We start from the raw sequence: 13,000 nt of genomic DNA, 5'->3' as shown, positions 1-13,000 counted from the left end.
TGACAATTGTGCACTTGGCAGCCTAAAAGTGTGTTTAAATGATTCTATGGAAACCCGTGTGATAACTGTTAAACAGTAGGAGCCTGTGTAATAACAGATGGAGCCCAGGTGATAACCCAAGTTATCAACCGGTTCAGAACAGCCACATCTAACGTTATCACAGCCCTGGTATGACACAAGGTTACTTACCGTACACTGTGAAGCTTGTAGACAGGGGAAGATTGTGTCCTCTGTTGTCCTGTCCTGCACCCTAAGCGCCCATAAGCTGATGGTATCATCATCATCATCATGGGTTACCCCCATATAACCCCGCAAGGGGCAAAGTAGGGGGATAGTTACTTACCGTACACTGTGGAGCCAGTAGACAGGGGAAGATTGTGTCCTCTGTTGTTCTGTCCTGTACCCTGAGTGCCCCTAGACTGATGGTAACTAAGGTTACTTACCGTACACTGTGGAGCCAGTAGACAAGGGAAGATTGTGTCCTCTGTTGTCCTGTCCTGTACCCTGAGTGCCCCTAAGCTGATGGTATAGTTACTTACCGTACACTGTGGAGCTAGTAGACAGGGGAAGATTGTGTCCTCTGTTGTTCTGTCCTGTACCCTGAGTGCCCCTAAGTTGATGGTAACTAAGGTTACTTACTGTACACTGTGGAGCCAGTAGACAAGGGAAGATTGTGTCCTCTGTTGTCCTGTCCTGTACCCTGAGTGCCCCTAAGCTGATGGTATAGTTACTTACCATACACTGTGGAGCTAGTAGACAGGGGAAGATTGTGTCCTCTGTTGTCCTGTCCTGCACCCTGAGTGCCCCTAAGCTGATGGTATAGTTACTTACCGTACACTGTGGAGCCAGTAGACAGGGGAAGATTGTGTCCTCTGTTGTTCTGTCCTGTACCCTGAGTGCCCCTAAGTTGATGGTATAGTTACTTACCGTACACTGTGGAGCCAGTAGACAGGGGAAGATTGTGTCCTCTGTTGTCCTGTCCTGTACCCTGAGTGCCCCTAAGCTGATGGTTACTTACCATACACTGTGGAGCCAGTAGACAGGGGAAGATTGTGTCCTCTGTTGTCCTGTCCTGCACCCTGAGTGCCCCTAAGCTGATGGTATAGTTACTTACCGTACACTGTGGAGCCAGTAGACAGGGGAAGATTGTGTCCTCTGTTGTCCTGTCCTACACCCTGAGTGCCCCTAAGCTGATGGTATAGTTACTTACCATACACTGTGGAGCCAGTAGACAAGGGAAGGATGTGTCCTCTGTTGTCCTGTCCTGTACCCTGAGGGGCCCTAAGCTGATGGGATAGTTTCTCTCCGTACCCTGTGGAGCCAATAGACAAGGGAATATTGGGTTCTCTGGTGTTCTGTCCTGTCCCCTGAGTTGCCCCTAAGCTGATGGTAACTAAGGTTACTTACCGTACACTGTGGAGCTAGTAGACAGGAGAAGATTGTGTCCTCTGTTGTTCTGTCCTGTACCCTGAGTGCCCCTAAGCTGATGGTATAGTTACTTACCGTACACTGTGGAGCCAGTAGACAGGGGAAGATTGTGTCCTCTGTTGTCCTGTCCTGCACCCTGAGTGCCCCTAAGCTGATGGTATAGTTACTTACCGTACACTGTGGAGCTAGTAGACAGGGGAGGATTGTGTCCTCTGTTGTCCTGTCCTGTACCCTGAGTGCCCCTAGGCTGATGGTATAGTTACTTACCGTACACTGTGGAGCCAGTAGACAGGGGAATATTGTGTCCTCTGTTGTCCTGTCCTGTACCCTGAGTGCCCCTAAACTGATGGTCAGCAGGTTGGAGCTGAAGCGTGGCCGGAGCTCCATCCCCAGGCTGATCGCAGAGCACGACATCTCCAGGATTGGTTTCACCTTTGAACATTCAGCATCACTGAGGAAAATAGAAAGAACAACAGATGACAGGTATGCATGACACAATTGGTAACTCCTTTTTGGATCCCGGACCTTGGTGCTGAAACCATGCCAGGGCTCGAAATACTGGGTGCATGTGCACCCAGGTGCACCTAACTTTGGAGCTGTGCACCCAATTATTTTCGGTATTTTCAAATTCAAATATTTTCTTGAGTTTATGTATGTAAAGATATCAAAGTGTACTAGTATACATCATATTCTTGACATCTAAGGGTTAGAAAGATAATAAAAATGTCTGTCATGGTGCTTGTTTAAGAATCTGATAGCATGTAATTATAATTGTAATTAGGTTTTTCTGACATTCTACTTAAATTTAAGTGGTGCACCCAAAAAATTTTAGGTGCACCCAATTTTTTAAGCTGGGTGCACCAGTGCACCTAATCCCCAAAATGAATTTCGAGCCCTGCATGCTCATGGCAGATGCACCTACTGCATGGTACCCTATCCCATTTTTAACTGGGCACAGCATGTGGGGCATGTCTCTATATACAGTAGAAGCCAGTTAATTGCACAGCGGATTAACACACACTTCTGTTAACTGCAAAGAATCCTAAAATCCAAAACCGATGCGGTCCAGGTAGATAATTTTGCATTATTGCACCAGCCGGATAATTGCAAGAAATTCACTGGCAAATAGGCCGTGCAATTAAACGGCTTCTACTGTACCGGATATACCCAGGACTGGCAGCTTAGTGGTTAAGATTTTGTAAGTTTGGTGGCCTTGAAAACACCTGTTTCACCCTACCTTGAGATGGAAAATCATATAAACATGATTAACAGTTTTCTACCATTTGAACGGACTGGAAAGATTCATAAGCTGCATAAGGTTGCTAATGCTAGTTCACCTTTATCCGCAGGGTAACCTTATATATTCATTGTGTTTACCAACACGGTATTAATGGATATCAACTGGACCGATGATGGTTTCAACTAGTAATATGTTCAAAATATTGTAGTTTGAAACTATCGTCCGTCGACTTCATAGCCCTAAGTGACCATTTCTGAAAGTAACGGATATAGGTTACACCATAGATGAAGGTGAACTAGCGTTACATATTTTCAAACCCCAGTACCTGGGTGCCTGCAGAAGAGTGACAGATCCCTTCTTCAGACAGAAGTCGAGCCGAGCGAAGACCAGGTCCCTCCTCAGCAGGGTGTTATCTGCTGCAGAATCCACCACCAGGGCCAGGATCTCTTCTTCATCTGGTACATACAAAAGGAAAGGGTTATGGCCCCTGCCATTTCAAATATTCTATTTTCTGTTGTCATACAGCTACTCCTACAGCCAGATTCACACATCCTCTTCTCCACAACTTACAAAAGCACTTCCATTTCCTGTCTACTCACAGATGGGTCAAACACAAGAGCAAGGTAGTGATGACACCATCATGAATACAACCAAGTGCCAAGATATGAAATGCCACTAGAGGGGGGTAGGGAAAGGCTGAGACTAATTAGGAAAAGGACGGGAGGTTCACTAATGCTGATGTGATCTGATAGGAAATAGTATTTGTGGAAGGAAAAGTTTGATCCAGTTTAGCTCACTGAAGAGTCTATCTTCCACTTACTAGTTGTGACAGAGGAGACAGAAGCTATGCCACATAGAACCATGACAACATGTCATGCTACTCATGTCATACCCCCCTGAAACATCTGCCTGTATCACACACCCCTACTCACCTACATTGTACATGTATGACAGGTTCTCTCTCCTGGTTGACTGTCCTGTTTCCTGATGTTTTCCTGTACTATTGTGCCCCCCTAGGTACCATGACAACTTGTACCCCTCCCACCCTCTAACACCCCCCACTCACCTATAATAGGTTCTATCTCCTGGCTGACTTGTTTCCTTAGGTCCTCCTGTACAGTTTGTCCCTGGGGGGAGGTGTACCACTGTGCCCACCCAGGGAACCATGATGACATGTATCCCCAGGCCTGCTGCTGTCCATCCCCAGGGGTGGGGGTTGCTGCCTGGCTGTCAGTCTGCAGAGACATGAATGAAGAATTAAATTTGCACTCTTTTACTCTACATTCGAACTTTACTTTAAAGCAAATTGCAGTCTTGTCATCTTGGAAAAGAATAGCTCCACCAAACTCCGCAAAAAACTAGAGTTGAGGAATGAAAAGATAAAGATGCAAACATTTGACAGACATCCATACACTCTCTTATTGGTCAAATTCTAATTGTCATTTTCTCTTTTCTCGCCTTTTATCTCTCCAACCAAAGTCAGATACCTATCATCCACCTGGATAGAGTGAGGAAAGTTGTGTTAAGTGCTTTTTTTATGGACATCAATGCTAACAAGGAATTGGTCTTCATGAACTCCAGCTAGCCATTTGGCCATTCAACACCACTTAGAGTTGAAAGTTGAGCTTCGCATAAAAAGGAGAGACAGTAAGACTCACCTGAGTTGCCATCTGTCCCTGACATCTCTCCATGGCTATCTCCACCAGGATACGCAGTTCATCTATAGACAACTCTGATTCTGTCCTGTCCATTGTTGCCTGTAAGGAACATTTAGCAGTTTGTCAGTTTTTACTTGTATGGAACTAATTATGATGTTAATCAAATTCACCAGACATTGACCAGATTTTGTCACTCTACTGTCTTTTTGGGCAGTTTGACTTGTATTTGACTGTACTTATTATGTACCTTATCCTCTCTGATATGGTGTAAGGTATGGTCAGATGTACACTGTACGAGTCAACATACTGTACCCTTGCCAGCCACAGTACATACAAATGTACTGCAGGAAAGTTTGGGTTAGAGTTATCACAGTCAGGGCTATGTCATCTTCCTATAGTTTACCTTATCCTCTTCAGACAGTGCCTGAGGTGAGGTGAGATGTATGCTGTACAGGTCCACATACATGTACAAATGTATTGTACAGTCCTTGGCCCACTGCAGTACATACAAATGTACTGCCAGGAAGGTTTTGGTTAGAGCTAGGTTCTCCTCCTATGGTTTACCTTGTCTTCTTCAGACAGTGTCTGAGGTGAGGTGAGATGTACGCTGTACAGGTCCACATACTGTACATTGTCCCTGGCCCGCTGCAGTACGTACTGCCAGGAGGCCCTGTGGTGGCGCTGCTGCACAGTCTGTAGGTGGCAGCGGATGGCAAACTGCCACCACTGACGACAGCTGTACAAAACATAGAAATTAAACTTGTAAAATCTAATAGAAAACATACTATTCACTTAGTTGTGTTCCATGTACATCAAAGTAAATGCATACATAACAAATGTATATTTTTCTCAAATGAAACCCTCAGGACATGCAGTAAATTTTTACGATTTCGTGTATGGACAGATGTAAATTGAAATGAAAAAGAGAAAGATCATACGAAAAAGGAAGTAGTAAGTAATGATTATGAAATATACAAATATGATAGTGCAGAGTTTGTCTTTTAAATGAGAAGATAGCATAGTAAGGTACTGCGATGTATCTTCTAGACATATACACTTTTTCTGGAATTTTTCCACTCTTATTACTGAAAGTGTCAGGCAACAGGGGTCATGGTAGACCAAGAAAAACCTAGATGGAGTGTCTTGGGAGGGACATCAAGGTGTGCGGTCTAACAGGGGTTGACCCACTGGAGATAGCCGCATGGAAGAGCAGTGTGAAGACTAGCCTACTGCTGCCTACCCCTACGTCAGGGATCCCAGCAGCAGCATAATCAAACAATGAAAAGTGAAGTTATTACTAAAAGTAGACAATCTAATTGAAAGCTTTTACTCACTTTCTGATAACTGGCACTGTCGGCCGTCCTTTTCTATATTTTCGTGCCAGGCTGTAACGGTCGAACTCACGCAGCAATCCCATCATGCACTTGAACTGGGTCTGGTTCAGGTTGATTGGCAGGTCCTCCAGCTGTATCTCGCACTGGAAGCGGGGCATGGCGCGGGAACGGAGCGGCAGGGGCGAGTGGTTCTGCCAAACACGCGCCTCCGCACTGACGGGGCAGATAATGTAGCTGTGGACGTCAGGGGCCTCTGCTTTGGTTCTGGCTTTCCGTAGTTCTTCCTGTGGGGAGGCAAGAAAATCAGATCTTTACAACACAAAGTCACGAGTAAAGGCCTTTTAGCAAATAAAATTATATGAAGAATTTAATCTATTTTGTGTTATATCTAAGAATCCATGACAATAACAACAAATAGGAGGGAAACACTTTCGGTGAAAGGAGACCTTGGCAATTTCATTTGGCCTCATTTCCTAAAACATTTTCCACATATTGAGCTAAAAACTAGGGAAAAATATTTCCTTGTAAACCGACAGCATGCAAACAATATAATTGCAAGATTGGGGGCTGATTTAGCTTGAGTGAGGTTGTGAAGAGGTTTAGTTCCTGTAAAACCATTCAATTGAATTGCGGCCAGAAATTTTAGCAGTTGGGGAAAAGGAAGTACGTCACGGCATTCAATTTTTGCTGGCATCAGACAGGTCAATTATCTGCGATGATGAAATTTTAGCTATTGAATAGTGACTGCTAGAGTTGCTCAAATTAAGTTACTGTTAATACTTTAAGAATCACAGTACAGAGCTTGAAATACTTTTTTTGTCTACCTGCAATGGTGCAGGTAACTTTTCAAATTACCTGCACCAGAGAAATGTTACCTGCACCGTTTAGATATACCCCCCTAAGTGGATAGAACAACCCTGTGAACATATCTTATTCACCTTTACTATCATAGTAGGTTAGGGAATACTGCCTTGCATGGAAACAAAATTAGAAGTTACAACCAGTACAGCAAAGAAAAATCCACTAAACAATAACACATTTCATGACCATTAAGCTGGTGTGTTACGCCAAAGGGCGGTTATACCAGCTATATAGATACAGATACAGAATGACCTTGTGCAGGTTAGGTGCAGGTAGACACCAGAAATACCTGCACAGCCCAACTTTTACCTGCACTAACCTGCATATGTAGGTGGTATTTCGAGCCCTGCAGTATATATCACAATGTACCCGGTAACAAGTCAATACCAACTAAATAAGACACACCCACCTCTAGCTGTGCTGGTGTGACTTCTCCCAGTGGGTCAGCCTCCGTGTCCCAGTACACAGCGAACCCCTCCAGCTTACCCAGCTTACGCACCACGTCTGGGGTTTCTTTGGTGGGATGCTTCTGGGTCTGGGACAAGAAACAGCAAATTCATCAAGTCCTAACACAGACATATACAACTAGTCAGGGTGCCAAATCGCAGCATACAGCGTTGGGGACCCCTATGCTCAACTGTGCTAATGAAAACCCTGCTAGTGAACAGTCCTATGGCAAACCTATTACAGTCACAATGCCTGCATTGTAAAATCATCTCTTTTTTTCAGCAATAAGAAATCTATAGCTGGGCAAATGTGCAGAGAAACACATACTGAAATACAAATTGCACAATTTTCATATCATTTTACAAACTTAACTATATAGTATAAGAAGGACAGAAAGGTGTTCTCTGTTAAACTGTATATAATTCTTGAAGGGTCTTTGCGTTGTAGGGACTGAATGAATATGCAGTAGAATCCAGTTAATTGCACAACGGATTACTGTACAATTAATTGCATGGAATCCCCAAATTCCAAACTGGCGCGGTCCAGCTGGATAACTTTACAAGTTGTAGTTGTACCACCCGGATAATTGCACAAAATACATGTGGATGTGAGAAAATGGAGAGTGCAATTAAATGACTGCAGTAACACAATGTCATAACTGAATAGGAGACTAAACCTTAAATCAACATGAAAGGGGTGAAGAAGTACACTAAAGAACATTTACTTCATTGCATATTCAAGTAATTTGACAAGTTTTACCCATTTCTGGTCAGTGCTGGCCAATGAGAACTTGTCCATGGTGATCCCGAGGGCAAAGGTCGTGCCAGGAAGGGAGGAGCTGTCCTCGTACCGAATGTGGACATCCTCGATGTTGATCTGGTAATAGAAAGTCAAAGGGTCATAATATGTCCTTACAATCTTGCTAACAATTCTGTTCCTACTCGACACTGACACTCTTGAAATGGTCAACAGAAGAGTGGCACGGTTTGTGACGAGTAACCACTGCAGGTCTGATGTCATTGCTACTGCCCTCCTACAGGAGCTGATATGGCCGTCACTCCAGTCATGACGTCAGAATGCACGGCAATGATGTACATGGTAACCAACGATCTGGTGGCCATTCCGCCTACTTGTCTCGTACGAGCATACACGAGTACCCGTGTCAACCATTCACATAAGTACAGAACTCTACAATACAGGTGTGATACTGCAAGGTATGCCCACTACGCCAGGACATTTCCCGAGTGGAACAGCCTCTCTGCCCACATTGTTGACAGCCCCTCACTGGACACTCTCAAGAGCAGGTTGCTGTCATCCCACACCACGTAGTCCAGTCGCTACGCCTCTTCCATCTGCATTTATACTCCTTCCAGGAAATTTGCAGATTATGGACTAGAACTGACGGCCATAAACCAGATAGTGTGTGAGTGAGTCTGGGTGTCATCATAGTTAAACCAGCGGTCAGCCAATAAAAAAACGCCTTTGTGTTGTCTAAGGCGAAAACTTGTCCCAGTCTTTGTCAAGGAATGACAAGACTTGGAGCTGTTTATAAGTAAAAAATTTGGGCAAGTCCAATTTTCTTGTTGGAAATTACAGTTCAACTTTTCCAGAATGACTTCTGCTACTCTACAGAAGTTGTACCAACAAAGATTAACTTTTAAGTTAAGATACAGATACAGTTCAACTTTTCCAGAGTGACTTCTACCAAGACAGATGAAGATACAAATCCAGACCTGTATGTTAGTGATGGCCTTGTTCAGGAGTGATGAGCCAATGGAGTACCAGAAGGAGTAGGACTGCTGCTGATGATGCTGGGCCTGGAATATCAATAAAGAGTTATGGCAAAACAGCTTGATCTACATTATCCTGGGGGCCAGCCGGGGATCGGGCAGCTAGGACAGTTTATTCGGTGGCCCAAGACAGTCAGGCCCGCCGATCTCCTATTAGTGCTCCGGTGAGTTTGAGCCGGAGGCGGTCCACCTGAAAGGGCAAGTGGACATCATCGGGCTTGAACTCCCCGGGGCGCTAATAGGAGATCAGCAGGTCTGACTGTCTTGGGCCACCGAATAAACTGTCTTAGGTGTCTGATCCCGGCTGGCTCCCAGGGTAGATCTACATGTATAGCCATTGTTACAAGGGCATCAAAATTACATGTTCCCCCTACTGTCCCAAAGTGCTAAAAGTGCAAAATTTACTAAGTGTCCCAAACAGAAATTACAAACTGTCCCAAAGTGAGATTCAATTATCCTAGGCTAGTACCAGTATAATAAACGGTGTGACATTTACTGACAGTGGAAAATGCGTTTTATAAGTTTACCACTGTAACATACTATAGTCAACAGAACTGATGGAAAGGAATGGATTTTCTACCAAATGTTCAAAGGAGACTTGGTTAACGTGTTTGGGCTTACATTGGCCATGTGTACCTTGCACATGGAATATTTTAAATGTCCAAAAATGTCCAAAAATTGACCGAAAGTACATGTACACATTGAGTTGTCCTGAGCCAAATTTTGGTGGCCAGTGGCCATAGGGACACTGGTACTTTTGAGCCAGCTTACAAGTTTAACCTTTTTTTCTTACAATAAGCTTCTAAGATATGATAAATCTACCATCATTAGTTGCTTTAGTTGTTGAAGTGTATCTAAGATTAGACATTTGTTTAGACTTACCTTCCACTGATCCTCTAAGGCAGCCAGTTGTTTTTTCTTGTTCTCCAAATCTGAAGTTTTTGCTTCTTCTTCATCAAACTGTAAAAAGGATGAAACATGTATCAATGTCAGATTTCAAGCAACTACATGTAGAAGATTTACCACAGACTTAACAATGCCCTGCAGCTGCTGTGGCCGAGAGTGCATTTCACAACTCAGGGTTCTCACCAGGATTTTTTCAGAGCCCTGTGGCAAGCGGTGCAGGCGTGAGCACTTTAGGTACGAAGGACCATTGGGACAAAACCTGTTTTAGCGAAGGAGCTGTGTGCTCACAGCGAAGGGGCTGCATGCTCGGCGAAGGAGCTGTGTGCTCACAGCAAATGGGCTGTGTGCTCGGGGAAGGAGCTGTGTGCTCACAGCGAATGGGCTGTGTGCTCAGCGAAGTACCTGTGTGCTCACAGCGAAAGAGCTGTGTGCTCACAGCAAAGGGGCTGCATGCTCGGCGAAGGATCTGTGTGCTCACAGCAAAGGGCTGTGTGCACCAGGCTGAAGTTGGCCGCCGATTGGTAGCCTAAGATCCAGCCGCCGATTCGTCATTAGACAAAACATAGGATCCCATTCAGACGCCCATTCGAAGAAAATAAAAATTCCTAATTTCATAGGGAATTGTCTAGGGGATTGGTACAAAAATTGCTCAAATTATGGTTAAAGCATGAAACTTGGCATATGTGTTCAGTACAAAAATGGAAACAAGTCTAGGGGTGGAGCCAAAAGAAGCCAGATCTAGATTTTTCATGGCAACTGTTGCTTTTATGAAAAACCTGTTGTATTTTACAGCATATTGAGGGGAACTGATTTTAGGAAAACAAAACAGACTTTATGTACCTTTGATGCAGTGTACACTGGATCTATAATGTGGTACTTCTCTCCACATTTTGTGCAAAAACTTCCCCTATACCAAATCACCCAAATTACTACATGTAATTTATTCGTCTGTCACATAATGAAATTAAGAAGTTCATACTATTTTAAGGTAGAAAAAAAGGTTCAAGTCAGCATCATAACAAAGTACACCGTGAAAGAGGTTTCAAGAGTCCAAAATTTGAGTTCACATTTCTCATATTCTGCTGCAACACGACAATAGATATTAGCATGGCTGAAAAGGTTGTGCAGTGAAGTATAATTATACCGATTTTTCTTGTTGGACCTGTCCGGTAAAACCGGACGTAAAACAGTGGACCTAATGTTGTACCGATTCGAAAATGAACTAATTATACTGACAGGCGTCCACATGTTTGGGGCTTACATGTCGACGCAAATAACAAGAGCGTAGAGAGTTTATAGTCATTTTTACCGAGTACTGTAAATGCATTTACGTTTGTGGGGATTTAAATTTAGCGGTAGAGGGAAAATGGAGTATTCGCGGTGGTTCTGAGTTCGCGGGTGAACCATCCATGCATGTGAGTACTGCACTGTAATGGAAAACCCGGCACATTTACCAACTGCCAGTCGGAAGCCACAAATAGTGGTTACTCGGCAAAGGTGCTACAAACGGACAGAACAGTCCACTTTTGACTTTGACAGTGCTGGCGTGATCAACTGTTACTGATCCGTAACTACTCTCTTAATACATAGTACAGACAGTACAACTTTCCTACCATGGTGTTATACAGGGTGAAATGAATAATTACGAACCCCAAAAAAAGTATTCATGTGTATTCACAGCACCTGAGCAGAAAAAAAGTATGTATTATAGAATCTTGTCATCAAGTCACAATTTTATACAACATAAGTTGACACTACAGTAACACTAAACAGTGATGTTCACGGCGTATGAAAACGACTTTGTTTTGCCATGGGAATGTTTTAAATATAAACTACAGTAGTCCCACAACCACTTGACTTGTCAGCCATATTTGTCCAAATGGGAATTGGTCGCGATCGGCTATCACATATTTTCACGGCTTGCTATTGTATACTGATGGTGAAAATGTGGAAAAAAAGTAACGCAACAAGTTGCAAATTCAACCTGAATGAATTTTTTTAAATACAAAATATTTACAGCCATCTGAATTCCGACAATACGACTCAGATTACGTTTAAACACCCCTGTAACTAAATGGGTAACACCTGAATATACAGCTGACATAACTCTAAATGAACACATCACACGGTCTCTTTTGACTTCTGTATTCAGAGGAAGAAGGCACGACAAGTAAACTCTCAGGTAAGGACTCAGCGATGTGTAGTGTACATTCGACACTGATGCTGCGGTTTCCACTAAGATGAATTAACTATGATTTTGTGTGCATTTTTGGACGAAGTTTTAACAACATGCTCACAAAAATGGTATGCTTAGAAATCCAGTAAGGTGTCCAAACTCAATATTTGATAACTTCCTGGATCGACTATGACATAGTTTTCATTTTATACGCTTGTGGTTTATAGAATAAAGTTTGATGGAAGCACAAACCGATAGAAAATGATCAGGTGTTGACCCATGTTGATGGGACACAAGAACATTTAAGACCAGCAAATCATATATGTGTAAAAGAACAGAGCAAGTATTGTACACGTATTTGTAAGTCTCGTGACGATCACCAGATGTGGGGGTGTCGTGAGAATATTCAAATTAGATACGCACTGTATTGTCAACACTATAGTGTATATTGTCACCAAAACTTATTTTCTTCAAAGATAAATTCTTAAAAGAGACGTACGTCAACAATGACTATATTGTTTGCCAAACCAAAGAAAAAGTCCTACATGTTACTCGTCAAGGGCGCTACAAACGACCAGAACAGTCCACTTTTGACTTTGACAGTGCTGGCGTGATCAACTGTGACAGTCACTGATCTAACCATATCTACCCTCTGATTACTAGTACAGTAATACTTGTAGTTGTATACCATGGTGTTATACAGTAGGTGTTATGTAGAAATGAATGAATGCGAACTAAATGTCATCATACTTTGACAATGTAACGTTATACTACATACATGTTGTGAGAAGGGAGTGCTGTAGACGGCACGGACAGAACACAGAAGGGAAATGTTTGCGGTGGTTTTGAGTTCGCTATGAAGAGGCCACCGCGAAAACCGCGAATATAAAACCACCGCGAAAGAGTCTGCATTTACAGTATATACAGTCAAACTTGATCTAAACAGGCAGTTAATGATGCTTACATTAAAACGCCAGCGAAAGTTTTTAGTATAATACGTTCCCCTCTAGTTTATCAATTAACTCCGGCCCTTAAGATTTGATACTTGTATTGAATACGTTGTTGTATATGCAATCTAAATTCGTATTAAAAGTTCACGGGAGAGGTTTAGATAAGTAGCAGAGTGCTCTACAAGCCATATGGCAGCCGATTTTAGCATC

General features: G+C 43.1%; 1 protein-coding gene across 1 annotated transcript in view; it reads right to left on the bottom strand.

The window, feature by feature from the left end:
• Positions 1–13,000, bottom strand: part of LOC118430079 (vacuolar protein sorting-associated protein 13D-like) — a 64,973-nt gene that overhangs the window by 49,131 nt on the left and 2,842 nt on the right. Inside the window, exons 4-15 of the mRNA XM_035840788.1 lie at positions 9,641–9,718; positions 8,702–8,785; positions 7,728–7,844; positions 6,931–7,056; positions 5,661–5,944; positions 4,891–5,062; positions 4,327–4,425; positions 3,735–3,903; positions 2,994–3,123; positions 1,696–1,879; positions 1,211–1,312; positions 736–933 (exon numbers count right to left, since the gene is read on the bottom strand). Coding sequence (XP_035696681.1) covers positions 736–933; positions 1,211–1,312; positions 1,696–1,879; positions 2,994–3,123; positions 3,735–3,903; positions 4,327–4,425; positions 4,891–5,062; positions 5,661–5,944; positions 6,931–7,056; positions 7,728–7,844; positions 8,702–8,785; positions 9,641–9,718 — 1,743 coding nt within the window. The remainder of the gene's footprint in view (positions 1–735; positions 934–1,210; positions 1,313–1,695; positions 1,880–2,993; positions 3,124–3,734; positions 3,904–4,326; positions 4,426–4,890; positions 5,063–5,660; positions 5,945–6,930; positions 7,057–7,727; positions 7,845–8,701; positions 8,786–9,640; positions 9,719–13,000) is intronic.

This window comes from Branchiostoma floridae, chromosome 14 (genome assembly GCF_000003815.2).
Source record: "Branchiostoma floridae strain S238N-H82 chromosome 14, Bfl_VNyyK, whole genome shotgun sequence".
NCBI lineage: Eukaryota > Metazoa > Chordata > Leptocardii > Amphioxiformes > Branchiostomatidae > Branchiostoma > Branchiostoma floridae.
This window is presented reverse-complemented; position numbering and strand designations above follow the sequence as displayed.